Consider the following 22,213-nt stretch of genomic DNA (forward strand, 5'->3'; position numbering starts at 1 on the left):
TGAACATCCCCACCTGCTGACTCTCCAAATCTGTTCTTGCTCTCGTAATACCTAATGCAGTGAATTGCACCATCATATATCTAGTCACGCAAGTCAGGAGACTTGATTTTTCCATCTCTCTCTTGCTTCCTACTTCCCCATTTCCAAATAAGGCCATCAGATCCTATAGATTTCTCATTCATTTTATGTCTAGAAATTATTCAGCTTTTTTTTTTTTTAATCCTATTGTTACAGTTCAGGCAGCAACTAGCCTTCTTACTTCTAGTATCACTATCCTCTAATTCCCTTCTAACGCTACTGCCAGGGGCCTTTCTAAAAGTTAGATCCCATCACTCTGACATTTAACCCTTGGTTGTCTACTGCCTTCATGATGAAATTCAAACTTCTTGGCATGATCTAGCTCTAGCTAATTCTTCCAGTCTAACACTTTATTACTTTTTACCGATTTTCACACTCCAACCACAGGAAACACCTAAAAGAACTTGTTAGTGATACCTATATGTGATATTCCCTGTCTTTAAGTCCATCTAAACCTCTCTCTACTCCTTATAATTCTACTAGGATATCTACCCCTTTCAGAAAGTCTCTTACAACTATTACATGACACTTTCATAGTGGTAGAATAGAAAATAGATACAGGTGATTTTTAAAATGTCTGTTTCATAAAAATTCAATTAAAATCCTCATGAAATTGAAAACTAAGCAAGTAAGAATTCAGAAAAAAACTTCCTGATAGGGGTTTCACCCTTAAACTACCTGCCTCACACATACCAGAAGGGACAGAGCACAATAGGTAGGGAAGAATACCAAGAATTAGAACAAGCTCAATAATAAGATATTTTTAAAAAGTCATTCATCTTGGATAAAATATTAATCTTTTTTTTAAAGTAGGCTCACGCCCAGCGTGATGCCCAATGTGGGGCTTGAACTCACGACCTTTGAGACTAAGACCTGAGCTAACAGCTGGACACTCAACTGACTGAGCCACCTAGGTGCCCCAGATAAAATATTAATCTACTTGGAAGAAACAACATCGTGAAGTCCTTTATAACTTTGGGTATAAAGCCTTAGAATTTATTACTGTGTCTATTAATTCATCTTTCCAGAACTAAAATAGTAATAGCCAACATGTACTGAACATTTATTACATGCCAGGCCTTCGTATATCTTATTTCATTTAAAGCTCATAACAATGTATGTTATATACACACACAGAAAAAGATGTGGCAACTATCATCACGTATTTCACGTATTTCACGTATCAGTAAACTTGCCTAAGTTCATTCAATTAGCTGGATTCAAACCCAGCTGTGACTCTAGTATGAACTCTTAACAACTTCATTATATTAATTCCCCAAAAGATGTAGATTCCCCTCAGATTGCTTATTAGATGCAGTTGCTTATTAGATTGCTTATTAGATGCAAGATGTAACTATACAGTGGAGAGACTGGTCCACACCTTGACTAGGTGATCAAAACTAACATTATCAATGAGAGGCAGATAGGTATATGTGCCTCCAGATGTGATACCATGAGAATATGACATCCTTTATGTAATATTCTACCTGGGAGTGCAAAACCTGAATCTAATTGAGAAAACATCAAACTCAAAATGGGATCCTCTGTTAAAAATAAAAAAAATTAAAGAAACTGTAATCTTCAAAGACTATCTGTACCATAAAAGATTAAATACCCACTGAAATATTTAGGAATAAAGGACCATGATGTAGACAATTTAGTCTCACATGGTTTGGAAAAATATATTATGTATGTGCATGTGTTATACAAACACATACAATACATGATAGCATATGAAAAAGCAAACAATAAAGCACATTGGGAAAAATGTTAACAATTGGTATGTATGGGTGTACTACTCTTTCTTACAACTTTTTTGTAAACTTGAAATTATTTCCCAATAATAGCTTAAAAAAAAAAAAAAGAGTAAAAAGAAAGAGAAAAACAAGACTCCTTGAAATCCAGAGGAAGAGGTACAAGTACTTCTTCCAGAATTACTGCCAAGTAACTGCACTATCTCTGATCACATGTCAGTGAAAGTTTTCTGGCTCTTTAAATTAATTTCCTTACCTAAACTAGATATTATCAGAATACTGTCTTCTGAATAGTTCTAGAGACAGCATTAAGTGTTATGTGAAGAGCTGTGTGATTCATTTTGAGAAATGCATGGACAGGGATAAATAATGTTGAACAGTTTCTGTACAGAAGAATCTTCACAGGTTTTACATATACTAAAATGCACTATGATTTTCCAAATGAGTAATACAGAAGTCAATATATCCTAATTATTACTGACCATTTAGTGTAATTCATCTAAATGTTTGGTGGGACCAAACCTTTAATTTTCAGTATTAAAAAGTATGGTAAGCATTATCATATTAAAAAGTATGGTAAGCATTAAAGTTATATGTTAAACTGTGGCATATAAAAACCATTCTCTTCTACAATAAGAAAGTCTATCAATTTCGGGAAACATAACCTTATGACTTCACTGTTAACTCATACTGAGGTATTTTTCACTGTTTGTTTTTAAAAAGGGGGGGCTGTTTTTAGACTATGAAATCTCTGACAATAGAACTCCCTTTTATGGACAGTAGTACAGACCAGCAGTTGGCAAACTATAGCCTGGGGGGGGGGGGGCAAATCTGGCTCACCATCTGTTTTTGTAAACAGTTTTAGTAGAACATAGCCATACTCATTCATTTACATATTGCCCATGCTGCTTGTGCCCTACAATAGCAGAGCTGAGTAGTTGTGACAGACTGTAAGAACTGCAAAGCCTAAAATATTTACTATCTGACTCTTATAAAATTTGGAGACTCTTAATATTGGTAGTTATTTACACTGTTTACTTTTGAAGATTTAGCAGTCTGGTTGTGGTAAGGTGGATCACTGACAGACACGAAAGCATGCCCTATTTACATGGTGAAAATGACAGTAAGAAGGGGGAAGTTAAGTTTATTAAGTAAAATTTTATCTCTATGTTTAGACCCTATATTAGATACTTAACCTTCATTCTTAAAATGTAGTACTATACCTATTTTACAGGGAAAGTGAAACTCAGTAAGATTAAGTCACTTGCCCGAAGTGGTGGAAGAAGGATTTGGATTAAGGTCTGACTCCAGAACCCCATGGTCTTTCTACTGTGCCTTAATTCCTCCTTCTTGTCTTCTTTTGCCTTCCCCATGTACGGTTGCGTTCTGGCTGGTACTCAGGGGAGGACTCAGAATACTAAGAGAGAAGCAGAAAGGACTTTAAACAGATGAAGAGATAACAACAGCATCATGGCTACAAGGATCAGTGGAAAGCTACAACCAGATAAGGAAATAACAGCAATTCCCCAACTTCTCTTACAGGATTCTCTTTGAGGTGTTTTACTAAATTAATGCTCAAACAGCCTAACTGCTGGTAGTACCCAGGCACCATGGATATGAAGGATGGAGCAGAGCAAGAGTAAGTCCTAGGAGAACCAAGACCAGGTACGTATGTTTCCTGTGTAACTACTCTTAATCATCTATCATCCCTACATACATACAGGTCCACAGTAAAGTATAAAGTATGTTTTCTTCTAATAAGCATTGTTTTACCTTGCTGAATAGACCATAGAAATACATTAAAATTTATACTTATTTTACACTAAAATTTTTACTATACTGGATACTTTATTATATCTCTGATACCACATTTATTACCAAATGTGGAAACAAAGTAATTTCTTTACAGAAATAAATAGTAATATGAGATTTCCTCCAAAAAGAGAATAAGCTTTGAATTAACAGCTAATTGGGAAGGAGTTCATTTTGGCTTTAAAGTATTTTATTTAGGTATTATAATATAATCTACCATAAAAGAAGTCAAGAGGATACTAAGTGATTTACCACCCTAGAGAGATAAGGATCTAAGAAGAATGAAACAGACTCGTTAGAAACTTGTTCTTCCATCAAAAATAACAGATTTATCTCTTGTATTTTTCTGCAAGTCGATGTAGCAATCAAGACTTAGCTGCTGTTATATTGTTCTTATTAATATTTTGTTTTACCTATCAAAAGTATAAACTTTCAGGGTTTGTATGAATGCTAAGTTTTGTGCATGTTTAAGTAACTGTGGAAAACACTATAACGTGGCTAGTATACAAAGAAAGTATAGGAAGTTCATACACTAAAACTAATCTCACAAATTTTCTTTTCTTAACTAATACCAAGTCCCTTGGTTTCACCAAAACCATTAAACTCCCAGTGTGATAATTTCTGAAAGCTGTGTCTTGTAGTAGCTAAAAAATAAAAGGTGCTCTGATAGTCTCAAAACTTTCTTTTTAAATTATATGTCTGTTTCCTTTACTTACTCAAACTCACTCCCCCTTTATTTAAACACAGTGGTGGACGAAAATAAGTATTTTTAATCCCAAATCATTCTAATTTAATGTTATTTTGTGTCATAAATTATCTTCTTATAAATTACAAAACATATTGTATGGAAATAAAATTTGATTTTAATATTAATTTTTTATTAGAATACCCTTTATCAAATAGGAAGACATTTACAAGGTATACTATTTAAAAGCACACACTTTGATGTCAGAAACCTGGATTGGAATTCCAATTGTGTCACTTAAACTGTGACTTAACTTCTTTAACCCTAAATTTTCTTTTTAGTAAAATGAGGTAACTGCCATTATAAAGATAAAATGAAGAAATGCAGGTAACCTTTCAGCATAGCACCTAGCACATACTTACTAGCTTCTAATAATATAAATAATGATACCAACTTAACCTTTTTTTCCTTATCATTAAAGGGCAGAAAATGCTACCTAATTTATAAAAACTGCATTGAGGATTAAGTGAAATTGTGTCTATAAAACTGGTGTATTATTGTAACAGCAAATTTCAATAAATGGCTAAGTTATTAATAGACATTGTTTTACTGTAGCTATATGTGAATCAATAAGTTGATAAGACTAAGTTCAAATTTACCCGTGTTTTCTTAAATGAGGTCCTTTCTAACTAATCCTATAAATAAGGACATTTTAAACCTCTTAATTTTTATTGGCAGTCTGTCATTGTTAAAAACAATCCTAACTTCCGAAGACTGTCAAATCTCACTCACTGTAAACTTCAAGAACTTTATATGACAAACTCAGGCACATTACTATAGTAACTCCACTCACTTTTTCAGCTTTTACAAAAGAACGAGAACTCTATACACTCTAAAGTACAAAAGAAAAAAAAAAACCAAAACCTGCACTGCAGTCATAAGGAAGCCCTGTTCTCTCAGCTTTCCTGATCAAGTTAAATTCATGGCAGTAATTCACTTCAAAGATTATTTTCACCACACATCTTATCCTACAATGGATATGAGATAACTCACTGGAACATTTTAAAACTAATTTATGCTACCTGAAATAAATTTGGTTTTCTCTTTCCTATGAAGAGAAAAATGCGTAACTTTTATTTGGGAAGGGCAAATGGTTGCAAAACTTGAACAACATACCTACAGCAGTTTTAGATTTAATCTTCACATTTGAATTATTCTCTAGTTAGTATTTATATTCATAAGAGAAGGGAAATTATATTCTTTCTTGCAAAGGTCTTTAGGCTTATATAAACATTGCATGAATTCTCTTATTTCATAGCAGAAAGAGATGAAATAACTAAAGCTTTGAGATAATATTTAAAGCATTACAAAAGCATTAATTAAATCATGCTTTTAAGTTTTATCTTAGAAGCTGCATTAAATTTGGTCAGAATAAAACTGACTCTTCTATACCTAAACAAAAGTAATATACTTTCATGATCCCATTTTAAAGAAGCAAACTATGGCAGACACTGCCAATTTTTTTTAACCCCATAAAGGCAAATTTTCCAGTAATAAATGCCACCAAAGGGCTGATGTTAAACATCTGTACTTAATTAGAAATTTACGCTTATCTCAATCTGATGATGCCAACCAAAGTATACCTTCTAGTAAGAGATATTTATATTATAATCTCACCAAACCATGGTAAGAATGCAAAACTTTTGATTTAAATGGAGTAAAGGAGGATAGGTTAAAAACCTTAGGTTCAGAACATAGCTTACTGAAGGTATACCTTTTATGTCTTCACAAATGTCTTCAAATACCCTCCTTTCTTCATCCTCTTTTCCCAACACACAAAGAGAAATACGGAAAGTGTAATGGATAGCCCTTAGTTCTGTTCATCAAATTATTCCTGGCTGCCTCCCAGGCACACAGTAATATTGTGCTTTCTGGCTCTCCTGTGGCTGGTGGGACTAGGTGCCTAATTCTGGCCAATGAGTTGTGAATCAAAGTGACTTACTGTATCTAGGCCAGAGTATTTTGCTGCTGGTGAAACACTCGCAATCTCCTTCTGTCACCATACTTGAGATGTTGACTGCTGCCATCTGCCTAGTTCCCCACCTGATCCATGAAAAAATGTTACATAAAACAAGAAATAAACTTTTGAAGCTGCTTCTTATCACATCAGAACCTAGTTGATCCTGATATAAATTGGCTCCAGAAGTGGGATACTGTTGTAACGCAAAGACTAAAATATATTCCATTAGTTTGGGGGCCAAGCAGGAAGGACACTTCTCAGAGGATGGAAGGATGATAATCCATATTAGGGAGTACAAATTATTTGAAATAAAAGGCAGTTATAGTTTGAAAAGCAAATAATGTACTTAATAAAGCTGTAGTTTTAGGAGAAGAGGTTAAAAAAACAACACCAAAACGGTGTGCTCGTTGCTCTGTGTTCAGTATTGTAAGTAACAAATTTAAAAAACGGATTAGTTTGTAAAACAAGAATGACAGGGACTTGTAGCATTTGAAGAATGTTTCTCCATCTGAGTCATAAGTAAAAATCAAGAAGGCTATTGACTAACAAAGGAAGAGCAGCAGACCTTGAGGGTAAGTTTCAGCTCAGAGTAAAACACTTGAATTGATTACAGTCTCAAAAGCAGAGACCCAATTAAAACTGTGTTAATGCTTTCAGATGAACAAAACAGCTCTGAGGAAAAAGAAAGGACATTAAGGGTGTAGCTTTTCCAGCAAAAGTTAATAGGTTTATGCTACTAGCAATTAGGAGACTGGCATCTGATAAAGAACTATGAATACAGGCTACTAGCATACTGAGCTTAAATGAAAACACATTAGAAGCCTACTACAAAGTTGTGCTGCCAATTAACAAAAATCAAAAGCCCATATTAAAATCTGACTGATTTAGAAGTATACTTGCATTACCTCCCCTAATATTTTCTAATACCTACTTCAGATGAGGCTAGGGAAGATGATGGAGAATTAAAGAATGCCAAGAGCCACAACAAACAATGGACTGGAGAGACCTTCCAGAAGAGCAGATTTAGTACCCAAATAAGAATATTCCCCATATCCAGAGGAAAGGGACCCTTTTAAAAGTCAGCCTGGTGAGATTTTTGAGTTGCTTTAGATTAGGGAGTGCTATGTTTTCCTCTCATTATCCAAATGGGAGTGTTTATTGTGGTTATCATACCACAATATATATCTGATGTATACTGGGTGTATTTACAGTGGGGGGGGGGGGTTGGGGGGTGGTAGCAGGCAGTGACGGAGATAGTATTTTCATTCACACGTTTCCAGATCAAGAAAAAAACACATCCAAACTGGATGCAGAGAATTATGTACATCACCTGGAAATCCTAAGACTTCAAGCTTGACGCAGTTTAGCTAGGACTTTTGGGCGGGTTCACTGGGAGAGGAAAAGAGTATATTTTGCTTTAAAGACAGTGATTCAAATCTTTGGTTGATGAGAAGGGTAGATCTGTCATTGGTGTTGTTTGCCGGATATTTTTTCTTTGCCTTCTGGTCATATGGTAGGGCTGTACCTACTGGTCCTTTCATAGTTAGGTGGAACCATGTGGCTCCTTCTGGCCAATGAGCTGTGAGCCTATGTGACATGTAATTTCCAGCCAGAGCATTAAGATCCAAGATAAGAGATCTTCCAGAGCTCTTTCCTCTATCACAGCATCCAGCCAAATTGAGGATGGAGGCTGCTCTTTCAGCTGAATCCCAGAGTTGGAGTCACGTGGAACAGAACCTCCAAATCAACCTAATGGACAATGAAGCTAGAAATCAATCTTTGTCCCATCTGATGAAGGGAAACCATTAACACCACTGAACATCTGAGTCAGAGGCAAGCTTACATATCAACTAGTTCCTTCTACAAATGACAAAAGTGAGGTCTAGTAGTTAAGTGACCTGTCTAATCACATGTAACCACGTGGTAAAAAAATTTGATGGAAATACCACTATTGTCCTGTAACTCTAAATTATAATGGGATTTATGCTCTTAATCTTTAAACACAACTCGGGATACACTGAACTAGAGATATATGAATAAATTAACAGGCCAATAATGTACCCATTTATTCAACAAATAATGAAGAAATTTAAGCTCAAATGCCAAAGGTGCTTGGACCCAAGAATCACATGGTAAAGACTAAGCAAATAATCAAATAAATGAGATGGAAGTTTGTAACAGTAATTGCTAAAAAGTTATGTTATGGGAGAATGTAACAGACCTATCCTAACGGATAGATACCGAAGGAGGTGACCTGGAGCTGAGATCTGAGATTACTAAACCAACCTGTAGAGAAATAATGTATCAGCACATGGCAATAAATGATCCTCCTGTGGATGGAGGGACCTCAAAGGATTTGGAGGAACTAAATGAAGGTAGGGGCCAGGTTACATAAGGCCTAATATATAAGCCACTTTAAGAGCAATGGGAGCTCTTCAGAGGTTTTCAGCAGGAAGCGACACAATGAGATTTCACAGTATTCAATGGACCACTGGTTTTGCTAATACTGGGGAAGGCAGTAATTGCAGTCTTGGGAAGACTTCTTAGGAAAATACTTAAGTCTAGGCAAGAGTATGATAGTACTTTGAATTAGGGAAGTGGCAATGGAGACAACATCTGAATTATTTAGGAATTGTTATTCAGGGTATTTTAAGTTCTTGCTACCCTACCTGAACTTTCCTCTTGATTCTCTAATTTCTCCACTGTAATTCATAATAAATCTGAATGCATTAAACTGAAAGGACAGCATAACACCAAGATGTTATGGGTAGCATAACACATTTATATCAAAAGGATGCCTTTCCAACAGCTCCCCCCCACCCCCATACTTGTAGAAGATACACAGCTATTAGGAATGAGTGGTCATCTTATTTCATGCCACTTTATACAGTAAACATTAGATTATATTCCATTATTTCCTAACCGATAAGGCTTTCTAGATCCAAATCTTAGAAATTACAGATGGTTTTTATTCAAACTTAAGATTTATTCCAGGAAGGATTTAAGGTAGCTGGGCAGAAATAAAGGGGCATTACAGTAATTTAACTGGTTTCTTGCCAGTGATACAAATTATTAGGAATCCTTGAGAAATAAGAGTTCTACATATGAACAAGAACCAAGGTTCAACTGAGAAATTTTATATGAAAATACCCAGTCCTAAAAAATACAAAGACCAGGGGGAAACGTTAATCCTCTCAAACATTTCTTTACTCTATCCCATCTTCAAAAACAAAACAAAACAAAACAAAAAAACCAAGATGTTGTTTCATTATTACAAAAGTTAGAAATTTCTCAAGTATATTTTACTAAATCACAACACAAAAGTTCAGACAAAAAAATAAAGAGTTCAATAAATGTTTTTAGATAGTGCACGGAAAAACTCAAAAACAAAATAATGTATTTTTGTGGAGTGGATTCTACATTTACTGATATGCAAAATGAACAAAACAAACTGTTCTTATTTTATTGGTACTGCACTGCAAAGGAAAAATTAACCAAGGGAAAAGCATTCTCATATACAGAGTAAAATAACTGATTTTGATCTTGCATGATTTTTACTTTATTTACTTCAAATGGAGCAAAAAAGATGACTTTTCAGGACTTAACATTAGAAGTTGGTTTGCGAGGTTTTACTAGACTTTTTTTTTAAGCAGGCTTCACACCCAGTCCAGAGAGCCCAGCGTAGGGCTTGAATTCATGACCCTGAGATCAAGAGTCCAGTGCTTAACTGACTGAGCCACCCAGGCTCCCCTTATTATATTCGGAGTGATAAACTACCCAAAGTAAAAATAGGTATGTATTCCTGATCTTTACAACAGGGACTTAAAAAGACTGCCTCAGATTATAGTTTATTTATCATATGAATTATGAACCCTTTGAAGGAAAAGACATGTCTACAGACCCCATAATATTTATCATTACACTTTGTAAGTATAAGCTTACTCATATTTGATAAATCTACACAATATAAAGTAAGTACTTTTAGCACAGTGTCTCACAAAATGTATTTTTAGAAAGGTCATGACATTTTTTCTGGCTTAAAATTTTGGCATAATCATTAGAATGTCTCATGTTCTTCCTAATCTTACAAAAACACATAAAAATTATAGCTTAAATCCTACTTTATTAGTTTCACTCCAAAAGCTCACAGGCATTTAAAACAGGTATCTGATTACCATTTTAGATAACAAAAAAATCATGAAGTACCTAGATTTTCTCAGAATCATTTAATCATTAATTAAACATTGGTGCCAGAACAATATTAAGTAGTTAAGATATAACACTATTTCTGCTTTCAAAGGGCTTTTAGATACTAGGAAATAATCACATAAACGAGTTTATTTTCTACAAGTTCAGGTTATATATGACAGGGCTTGGGAAGGTATGTCAATAAAGGCTTCATAAAAGTTGACAGCAAACCGGAGTTTGTTGAGTGACCCTGTGGAAAGAAAGAAAAGGCTTTTGGGGTAAAAGGGGATAGTGTAAGGAAAGGCAGAGGTGAGCAATTAAAAGAATATTAAGTGCAATAAGTAGTTCAGTTTATTGAGCAGAGGGCTTGCGGTAGCATACAGCAGGAATGATGGTGTCTCAATCACCTCCAAGATTAAGTTACAAAAGACTGCAGCTTTTGTCTTAGGCACTCTCTTAGTTGAGCACACTGTTTCTTTCTATTGGATCATTTGCTTGGGGAAAGCCAGCTGTCTGGTTGTGAGGAGGACAAATAGGTAGTAAATGAAGAGTCCCGTGTGATGAGGAACAGAAACCTCTAGCCAACATAAGTGAGCCTGGAAGCACATTTTCCACTTGAGGTGACTGCAACCCTGAACAGCTTTCTGCAGATACGGAGCCACAATCACCCAGTAAACCAACTCCCAGATTCCTGATCCTGAGAAAAGGTAGGTCAGATTGTTTTAAGCTGCTAGGGTTTGGATAAGTAGTGATGCAGCAAGGGATAACTAACACATATATTGGTACCGAGAGTCCTCATGGTGTAACAAAAACCTAAAATGCTGGAATGGCTTTGGAACTAGACCATGGCCTCTAAGGACAGTATTAGTGGAGAAACTGTTAATAAAAGCTACATGGCATTTTATAAGGCTGCAATGAGGGCAGAAAAGTGAGGTAGATGTTACAGGAAGGGTATCCCTGTTAGGAAGGGTACAGAAAGTTCAAGAACACTGTTGTTACCTTTAGTTATGTGAAAAGTAGAAAATGTTACCTAATAACCTGGGTGATTTAGCTAAGGAGATTTTTAAACCAGAGAGTTGAAAAGTGCTGCCTTGTTTTTTGGCTTTATATGGTAAAAAAAAAAAAAAAGAAAAAAAGACAAAGACAAAGACAAAAACAAACTAAATGAAGAACTGTTAAAGAAGAGCCGGGACTTGAGTGAGGGTTTTGAAAATGTGCAATTTCTCCAGGATGCAAACAACACTAAAATTTAGAAATGGTCTCTGAGCCAATATCAAATCCAGAGCACCAATGGAAAAAACGTGGTCTAAAACTAAGCTGAGGGAGTGAGTATAAAATCTTTTGTTAAAACCTCAGAAAGATCAAAGACTGTGCCAGACAAAAGGCCTAGTAAAGAGAACAACTCTCTTCAGATTCTCTCAAACAATAAGGCTTTTAGGAAGCTTAAGGGTGTGGTATCTCAGCAGCAGCTCTCGGTAGTAAAAGGCTTCTCTTAAATATATTCACGGTGTGGCATTTAACTAATGAAATAGACCCCATAAAGTACATAGAAGACCTACAAGTTTTTTTTTTTTTTTAAAGAATTACATATTCTGAAACTCTGCCAGCTTGAACTAATGAGACAAGAAACAATATAAAATGAAAAAAGGTCTTCAGAATCCTAAAATGTTGGCAGGAAGAAAGCTAAGAAAACTCAATAACAAACATGTTCTACCTTTCATGAAAAAGAAAGGGTGCGCAGAGGGCAGAACCAAATGCCCAAAAGACAAAGTTGAGAGCCTTGGGTGAATTATACTCATGAACTGACATTCAACCAAGGAACTATCATAATTTGTGTGACTGATTTCAGATATGCTTTGGACCAGGAACCAACCGTCTTGTGTCTACTACTGTCTACCCTCTGCCTCCTGCTCTGAATGGGAATGGTTTAAAGGATTTTCCTAAGCCTTACCCTGTACTGCATACTGGGTATGTGAGGGAGGGGGTGGATACTCCCCTTTAGCTTAACACGCTGAGAGAAATTTGAGTAGCAACAACAGGTATCTGAAACCAATTTGGATGGGATTCTGGATTATGAGCTGATACTATAATGGGATGAGACCTGTAGCAGCTTTGAAAGGGAGAGCATTTATTCTGCATGTGGCTACTGTGGTAGTCAGCTTCCAATGGTCCCCATCTCCTGGCATTCACAACCTTGTGTAGTTCCTCCTACATTTACCTGCCTTGGTTTGTGTGACCATATATGTAACTTCCAAAGTCAGTCATAAAAGACTACTATTCTGGTCTTTTGTGCTCTCTTACTTGTGCTCTTTTTCTTTTGGATCACTATCTTTGGGGTAAGCCTGCTGCTATACCATTAGGACAATGAGGCAGCAATGGAGAAGTTCATGAGGCCTCCAGTCAGCAAGGAATTGAAGCTTGCTAACAACTATGTGAGGGAGTGTGGAAGTGAAATTCTCCAGAGTCAGTCAAACCTTTAGAAGACTGCAGCCCTAACCAAGAGCTTTACTGGGACCTTATGAAAGACCCTCGGCCAGGATTGTTCAGAAAAGCTGCTCCTAGATTCCTAGCCCTCAAGAACTGTGTAAGATATTAAGTATTTACTGCTCTATGCTGCTAAGTTTGGGAGTGATTTATTGTGCAGCAATTAATAACTAATACAGAATGTAAGCAGGGAAGAGACTGAAAATAGAGGTAAGTCAGATCATCAGAACCCAATAAACTCCACTGAAGAGTTGTTGCATTCTACTCTATCAGAAAAAGGAACAATTTAAAAGATTTTAGATATCAAAGCAACAGCCATATTCAAATTTTAGAGAGTATGCTGACAATTTTGAGGGGGTTATAAATTTGAAAACCATAGTGAGACCAATTAAGAAGCAATTATAAACCTTTCAGAATAAGGCAGACTAATCGTTTTAAGGAATTCTTAGATTGAAAAGCGTAGGTTTACGTGAAGGAGCAGCCTTAAAAACTGAAGATCATTAAAGGGTACAGAACCTGTAAAAAAGTGCAGAAATCTTTTTTTTTTCAGCTGATGAATTCTTCAAAACATATTGTATACATCTTAGCATCCACTGGGAAACCAAGCCTGTATTTAAGGAGAGAAAACAATCCATTTGGTCGATATACTTGTCTACTTAAGGCCATGTTCTTTGACACCTTGCTTAGTATCTCACATTCTATCATGAATACAACTATATGTGTATCAAAATTAGTACTATCAAAACACTCTATAACAAAAATCACTTGTTATATAATGGAAATTTGCTGAAAATTTTAAAACCAACCTAAAAAACACATTTCTATCCTTCAAGGATTAAAAATGAAACTAAAACAGTAAACTAAAAAGATCTGTGCAGTTACTGCATAATAAGGCACCATGCTAAAAACTTTACACAAGATCTCAATTATACCAGACTTGGGGTTAAGTAGGACAACCAGAACTTGAAATGAAACCTAACTCCACTGCTCATGTTTTGAGCCCAGTAGAGTAGCTATTTTCAATCCTATCAGATCCAATGCTCCTTCTTTTCAAATTCCTTCACTATTCTGCTTTACATATTTTTCAAATCAATCCAAGAACCTACTGCAAAACAAAGTAGAAATAAAAGGAAAGTAATTTACAATCAAATATGTATTTCAACATGTAAATGCTTGGGGTATGTACCTAGGAAGACAAAATGAAGCAATCACAGATGCTACATGTCTACAAAGAATCACTGTGAATGTGACAGTTAAAAAAAAACAGAGTTTATGCTTTAGGTCTGTTGATTCAAATACTACAAATGATGTTGATGAAGTTATTTCCAAAATGGTAACAACTCACTACAAAAGTTCTAAACAAAACACAGTATAATATTCTCTTATTTTATATACTAGTAGCAATCTTAGAAATGTTAGTATATATAAAAACTGTACAAAAACACTTTACATTTAGGTCCTAGACTCAGAAAATTTACAAGTGGAAATTTCACCTACTAGGATGTTCTGTGGGATAGTCAAAAGTCCCACAGGCAATTCTTTGTGTTGCAGGACTACTCTTTGCATGATGGAACTCATACTGTTCCTGACCCCAAGACCATCTCCCCAAAATTGTGACAATCAAAAGCATTTCCACAATTTTCCAGAATATCCTGAAGATGAGAGAATAGTATAGTCCCGGTGGAGAACCACGCAGAGAAAGGAGAGTTCTCAGATACTCAATAACAACCTCAAATATCCACTTGCTGGATCCTGAAACAAGCATACTGTACCCAAATCCTTTATTGTAAAGATATTTACAGGCATACCTCATTTTATTGAGCTTCACAGGTAGTGTGTTTTTTTATAAATTGAAGGTTTGTGGCAACTCTGCACAGAGCAAGTGTATAGGCCTCATTTTTTCAACTGCATGTGCTTACTACTATCTTTGTGTCACAGTTTGGTAATTCTCAATATTTCAAAAATTTTTTCATTATTATATTTGTTATGGTGATCTGTGATCAATGATTATGACTCAATGAAAGCTCAAATGATAGTTAACGTTTTTTAGCAATAAGGTATTTTTTAATTAAGGTATGTACTTTTTTTTGACATCTTATTACACACTTAATAGACTCCAGTATAGTGTAAACCTAACTTTAAATGCACTGGGAAACCAAAAAATTCATTTGATTCGCCTTGTTCCAGTATTCACGCTATGCAAGACCTGGAACTGAACCCACAGTATCTTTGAGGTATGCCTGTATATAACTGCAGCAGGAGTGATAGATATTCCTTGGAGTTCCTCAAGCAGCCAGTTTCTACCTAGTGGGGATGCACATCCTTCAGGCTATCACACCATATGTAGCTGCAGGAATGGCTCATATAGATCAGAGTATCTACTAGGAAGGTATCCTGAACCGTTTGTGCATCTGAAGTTGGCTGGATAAACCTCTTTGCCAACAGAGTCCAAAACTTACTTAATAGCATTTCCCTGGCTCTTATCATCACTCTGACCTCAACATCACCTAATGTGATCCAATCTTCCACACTTCCTTGCTTTCCCAAACTCTTCCACTCAGTTATCTAGAATAGAGATATCCTCTTCATAAAATTCTCAAATTTCTTTCATTGTTCCCTCAACTTCTTGCCCTGACTGAAGGCTGGCAGTGTCTTCCTGAAATAGTGCTCCCTATAGCCCTTTTAAGAAGCAGCTATTTATTTTCCCATGTCCAACTTACTTAGAGGTGGGTTAAGTATTCATCCTCCTTGCTTTCCACCACCAATCCCATACCATTTCTTTGTTCTCCTTTCAAAAATCATAACCCCCTCAGAAATTCAGAACATCATTCTCCCCAAAGCTGTCATACACACTCTCTTGGTCGAGTCACAGAGCTTCCAGTCTTGTTCTCAACTACTACTAACTACACTTCTGCCATCATGACCTTCTCACCCACATTGATCTTTTTCTGTGTTCCACCTTAGCCACCATTCCTGTGATTATATTCTAGCTCTTGCCTTCACTAGTAACTGTGCCACCTCTGACATCCAAAATCAAGCGTCTCACTTTTTAACCACCACCCTCATGATTTAGTTTCACCTATTCCAGCAGTTGCCTCCCACAAAGCCTTTTATGCCAATGACTCCTACCACTTCTCCACTATTCATCAGCTTCTTGATATCTCCTTTCCCTGCTCACCCAGTTTAGATTCCATGGTCTATCATGACAATCTACCTCACTAATCTTCTCATCCCTCTCTTCTTCCTTTGTACTTGTTGGGCAAACATTAACCCCCCAAAACCCCTATCATATACCTACTTGGTGCTTGAACTCAATTTTAATGCTTGCATTCAACTGCTGAAATGAGCTGACAGGTCTCACTTTAAATGATCACAAATATTGAGCCCTCAGCTCATCCATCAATCATACCACATTTCTCTAGTAAGTCAGCTTTCCCACACATACCTTCATCTGTCTTAAGGTCCCACCCCCCCTCACTCTGAGGTGATGACCTCACCTCATACTTCACAGAGAAAATAGAATCATAGAATAAATTACCTCATTCTCCCACTGTCAATTCTAACAACTGAACTGAGTTTTTTTTCTCACATCTGCCTTTTTTCTTACTTTTAAAGAGGAAGAAGTATTTCTGCTCTAATTAGCGACCAACCCCCTCTATGAAATTGATCCAGGAGAGACAGTTTTAAGGAAATAGTTTTTAGGAACAAAGTCCCCAGTGGAAGAGGGGACAGGATTATTTTATCCTTTTTAACAACATCATTCCAACTATTACACTAAGTCTACTATTTATAATGACTCTTTTAACATTTTGGTCTACTAATTCTATTACCTGGGTTACTTCTGTGTCTTCCGTATTTTTTCCTTAGTCGTTAGTTAGATGTTCCAGCTTCTTTGCATACCTGGTAATTTTTTTATTGGATGCTAAACACTAAGTTTTATGTTGTAGGATCTTTTAGTATTCTTTTGAATATTTTTCAGCATTATTCTGGGACACAGTTAAGTTACCTGTAATTAGTCTGATCCTTTTGAGAATAGTGTTTAATCTTTGTTAGGCTGTATCCTGAACAGTCTTTAGAGCTAATTTGGCCCTAAAACTAAGGAAGTAACTCTTCTGAGAAATCTTACCTGATGCCCCATGTTATTAGGATGTCTTTCCACTCTGGCTAGTGAGAACACAACACATTCCTAGTCCTGTGTGAGCTCCCAGGACTGTCCCTCCTACTTCTTTACAGTTGCTTTTGCCTCAGCCTTCAAAGTTTCCTCAGACAGGCTCAGATCAGTTTTCAGGCACCCTCAAGGGAATCTCTGGAGCTCTCTGTGCGTGTCTGATACCCTGACCTGAAGCCACTTAAGCTTCCCCAAACTCTGAATTTTCTCTCTTCCAACTCAAGGAGGCTGTCAGTCAGGGTCTATTTGGGATCTCCTCTACATATGCTCGAAGCCTGGAAACTAGGTGGGTAGAGATGGGGAAACTGAGGACTAGCTTTGCTTCCCTCATTTATGTCCTACCTTCCCTTTGTGTCTGCTGAAACTCTGTAACTCATTTTTATTATTTTTTAAATTAATTACATTTACACCCAATGTAACTCATTTTTAAAAGAAATCATTTGTTGATCTCCCAGCCTACTTCAGCCACTGTCCTGTTTTTTCTGTTCCTTTTCATAGCAGAACTATTGCAAAGCATCGTCTACAATTGCCATGATTCTTTTATCTCTCATTATTTCTTCTATCCTCACCGGGCTTTCCTTCCTACTTACTCCACCAAAATAGGCCAATGGCACACATCTAATCAAATTAAACAATCACTTTCCCCTACTCATCTTCTCAGTGGACACAGTTAACCAATTTCCTTTCTTGAAACACTTTGATAATTTTCTTCCTACTTCTTTAATAGCTCCTCCTTTAGCTGAGCCACAAGGCACAGCTTTAAAAGCCATCTCCCAAAGACTTGCCAATTTATAGCACCAACCCATGACTTTAAAATATTACATACACTTCCAGTGCAGACTGTTCTAATTCACTACACTCTTACATATCCAGTTAAATATGGACAAGAGGCACTTCAAACACATCCATTCTTTCTGTATCCTCCCTTCTCTGTCCCTATTTCAGTAAGTGGCCTAATCACCTACCATCCAGGTGCTCAAGGTAAAAATCAAGAGTTAATCCTTGATTCTTTCTCTCCATCTAATACATTCAGATCCACCAGCAACTTCTGCTGGTTCTACCTTTAAAATATACCTCAAATCCATCCATTTCTCTTTATCTCCACTACCACCACCCTAGTTAAAGTCACCAACTCTCATTCTTGCTCAATATGCCTCATTCTCCCATATGATAGCAAGAATAATCTTGAAAAACATGACTTCAGATCATGGCACTCCTTTGCCTGAAATTCTCTAATGGCTTACTTCATTTCTGAACAATCCAAACTCCTTGTAGTAGCCTATAATACCTTACCAGATATAGACTCCTGACTATCGTTGGGTCCTGAGTCTCAGAGGACCTTTTTTCATTTTGCCCTGGTCATATTTGCCTTCTATTCCTACCTCATATTCTCTGCATCTGTGGGTCTCTCTGCCTGGAATGTTCTTCACCCAGATTTTCAAAGGGTTGGCTCGTTCCCACCATTCCAGGTTCAGATCCAACGTTCCTTGACCATCTATGCCAAGAAACTCTATCTTCCTCCTTCCATCTGAAATTAACTTGTTCCACTGTTAAGAGTGGAACATAAGAGTTATAGTTTTTACTGTCATTTGCCTTTTTTGTGTTTCCCCATTACAGAATTCATTCAATGAAGCAAATATTGAACACTTACTACATGCCAGGCACTCTTTTGGGTGCTGAAAACACATCAGTGAAATAAAGCAAGACAAAAATTCCTGCCCTAATACAGCCTATATTCTAGAATGTAAGACCCATGAAAAAAGGAACCCTGTTTGTTCAGTGTTGTAACCATGGGAACTATAACAATCCTTGCCTCAAAGCAAATGCACAAGTATTTGCCACAAAAGTGATTGAAAATGGGCTAATCTACATTTTCTCAGTCTGTGTACAACATACCTCATCTCAAATATCTCCACCTATGTATTAGAATAATGATCAAATTCTTGTTTCAGGCTTCAAAACAGCCATATTTATATTGTTTCTCTTTAGACTCTTACAGGTGAAACACAAATTCTGTTTCCCTTTAGACTCTTACAGGTGAAACACAAATTTGCAACCACAACTACACAATTCTGGCTCTAATTTCAAATTCTCATAACAATAAAAGCTTTGTGACTACAGCACCAGTTTATGTTCTTTAAATCCTTTAGAACTTGTGAGTCTTTCTGGACTAAACTGGAACCAATTATCCCTGCACCCAGACTACCTTCATTTCCATGTAAATTATGTTTATATAATATGCAAATGAAATTATTAACTAATTCAAGATGGAATGACTATTCTGTAAACACATAAAATACTTCTGGAAAAAGACCATAATATACTCATTACAACAGGAAATTACTATAGCCTTACTTCACTTTGCAGTTAAGAAAACCTGGGTGAGTGGAAGCAGGTGTGCATACACTCAACTGTCGGAAGCTGCACGAGGCCTTGAGTCTAAAATTGGTTTTCCTGGGGCGCCTGGGCAGCTTGGTTAAGTGGCTGACTTCGGCTCAGGTCATGATGTCATGGTTCGTTGGTTCGAGCCCTGCGTCGGGCTCTGTGCTGACAGCTCAGAGCCTGGAGCCTGGAGCCTGTTTCAGATTCTGTGTCTCCTTCTCTCTCTCTCTCTCAAAGATAAATATTTTTAAAAATATAAAAATAAAATTGTCTTTCTCAAATTATTACCCAAATTTAAAGACACACTTTTTGCAACTACATACAACGCTACAAGGACAAAAAACATATCTAACACATTCATATTGGATAATCCCAAATACAAGGGATTGTGTAAATGTAAGTAAGCCACAAAAGCCAAAATACATTTTCTCAGAGAATATACAACTGCTACTTGTGGTTCTAAAATACTGAAAATAATTCATCCCAATATATAAAAAAAATTGAAACTATTAAATCATTGATGGGATGTTTTAAATCTCACATCATCTTTACCCCTGGATTCACTCTAAGGCCATGTCATTTCAGCCAGAACTCTATACTGAAGTGAATTCAACCAAAATCTGCTTTAATAATCTGTTACAAAATTCAGCAAACTTGTCACCATGCATTAACAGAAGCTGACCGAAACCTTTCAAAGAACTGATTATATCCCCATTCATCAAAGCTACAACTCAAATAATGGGTCATAATAGATTTAACTACATGTTTTTGTTTTTCATCTACCTACTACACTGGGGTTGGTGGATGAAATTCACTTCATATATATTTAAAGTTGGGTCTCCACTATGTTTAAAACACTCAATAACTCAAAATCGTTTCCTATAATCGCAGGCTTTAAGTTACATAAACTTGATCAAGACCTGCCAAAATTTACAAATGTGTTGCAGACGACAAAGCTTCAAGCAACTCATTGAAAGTAGTTCTAGCAACTTATTTAAAATATTTGAATCATTTCTCATCGATTTCCCAATAAATTGATATATTCTTACAAAAAATTTACAAAACACTAACGTAAATCATACTTTGAGGGTTCAAAAATTTACTTTAAAAAGTAAAAGACATACTCTACTCCTGTCTTTGTATTTCATATTTTCATACCACTTTGCACTTAGAAACTCACAACTCATTTCACTCCCAAATTACAATATAAAATTCTCTTTTCCTTGCTGGTTATCTTAAGAAGCAGAATTACAAACTATGTCTTCATCCCATGGTATTAGTGTTACTTTTAAAATGCTATCTTTTGGGGGTGCCTAGGTGGCTCAGTTGGTTAAGCCAACTGAGATCTTGGCTCAGGTCATGATCTCATGGTCAGTAGATAGGAGCCCTGCATCAGGCTCTGCGCAGGGCAATGTCAGGCCTGCTAGAAATTCTCTCTGACCCTCCCCTGCTCAAGAGCATGAGCATGCACATGTGCTCTCTATCAAATAAATATACATTTAAATGCTAGCTTTTGCTTTAAAACTGCTGTTTTAACCAACCGCTGATAAGAAATAACCTTAACTTTTTAGGAAAACTGAATCATATATATTAGATTCCAAATCTTTCTATCTCATCTGTTTTTACTACCGTGATGTAGTAGTATGCAAAATATAAAACTAAAACCTAGTTTTTAGGACTGTTGGTTTAATACTTAATCTACCCACAAATTCATGAACCTGTGAGTACAGATTATTCCTCGTTTACAAAATTTAGCTACCTTACATTTAGACAGTATTTTTAATTAAGTACTGTTGATTAAAAGAAAGAAATGGTAGTTCAGCACAAACTCCATTACAGATCACAAAGCCTCTACAAAACATGATAGATAATGTAAGCCTGTCAGTTTTCATTACCATTGTTTTATAAGAAAATGAACTCTAAGTTCAAATGGTATTAATCCAAAATTTTAAATATCAAATAGTACACCGAAACAAGAGCTCTTTAGGCACCTAGGAACCATAGTTTTCAAGAGGTTCCTTTTGCAGTTAAGAGTAGTCTCTTCCTTAAGCCAATTAAGAAAGAAAGGAGGGGGGGCGGGGTGGAAAAGAGTCGTCTCTTCCTGAGTTGCCTATAGCTAAGGATAGAATTATCCTTCTCCTAATAAGTCTAATAAAACCAAAATGACTTCACTTGAAATTTCTAGGAGAGTTAGTAGCCCTTAATCTTGAGCTTTCTGCTCCAATTTGTTACCAATGCTTTGAGAAACTGATGGACAAATATGAACTTTTCTCCTAGAAAAATATACCATCACAAAATTTTATATGCATATCGTGGGAATTCACTACTTCCAGAATAATTTCCATGCAGTCCTTACAACTTAGAAATTTCTCAAAAATATCTTGGTGGGGGGGACCTGATTGGCTCAGGCAGTAGAGCATGTGGGTCTTGATCTTAGGGTCATGAGTTCAAGCCCCATGCTGGCCATATAGCTTACCTAAAAAAATAAATTAAAAAAATATCTTCAGGTAGAAATTGGAAACTAAATTTTACTATTGCTTCTCAATTATCTTTCATTTTAAATAGACTAGTTATTGGCTGCTTAATGCAAAAAAAAAAATTCTCGAGTCCTTTCTAATTCAAACTATTTGTAAAAATTAAAC

The 22,213-nt window shown here is 36.1% G+C and overlaps 1 protein-coding gene across 7 annotated transcripts in view; it reads right to left on the reverse strand.

Annotated features, from left to right (window-relative positions):
• EPC1 (enhancer of polycomb 1) overlaps positions 1-22,213 on the reverse strand; it is a 93,805-nt gene that overhangs the window by 42,003 nt on the left and 29,589 nt on the right. Inside the window, exons 1-2 of one of the 7 annotated variants that reach the window (XM_078450293.2) lie at positions 6,332-7,518; positions 3,101-3,249 (exon numbers count right to left, since the gene is read on the reverse strand). The exons of 4 other annotated variants lie outside the window; for them this stretch is intronic. In XM_078450293.2, the coding sequence (XP_078306419.1) occupies positions 3,101-3,205 (105 nt within the window). In that variant the 5' untranslated portion in view covers positions 3,206-3,249; positions 6,332-7,518. Of the gene's footprint in view, positions 1-3,100; positions 3,639-6,331; positions 7,519-16,851; positions 16,874-22,213 lie in introns of those variants that run through there. 2 more of the 7 variants (XM_078450294.2, XM_060659016.3) reach the window with 2 other exon arrangements.

The sequence above is a fragment of the Panthera onca genome, chromosome B4 (assembly GCF_046562875.1).
Source record: "Panthera onca isolate mPanOnc1 chromosome B4, mPanOnc1 haplotype 2, whole genome shotgun sequence".
NCBI classification, from domain to species: Eukaryota; Metazoa; Chordata; class Mammalia; order Carnivora; family Felidae; genus Panthera; species Panthera onca.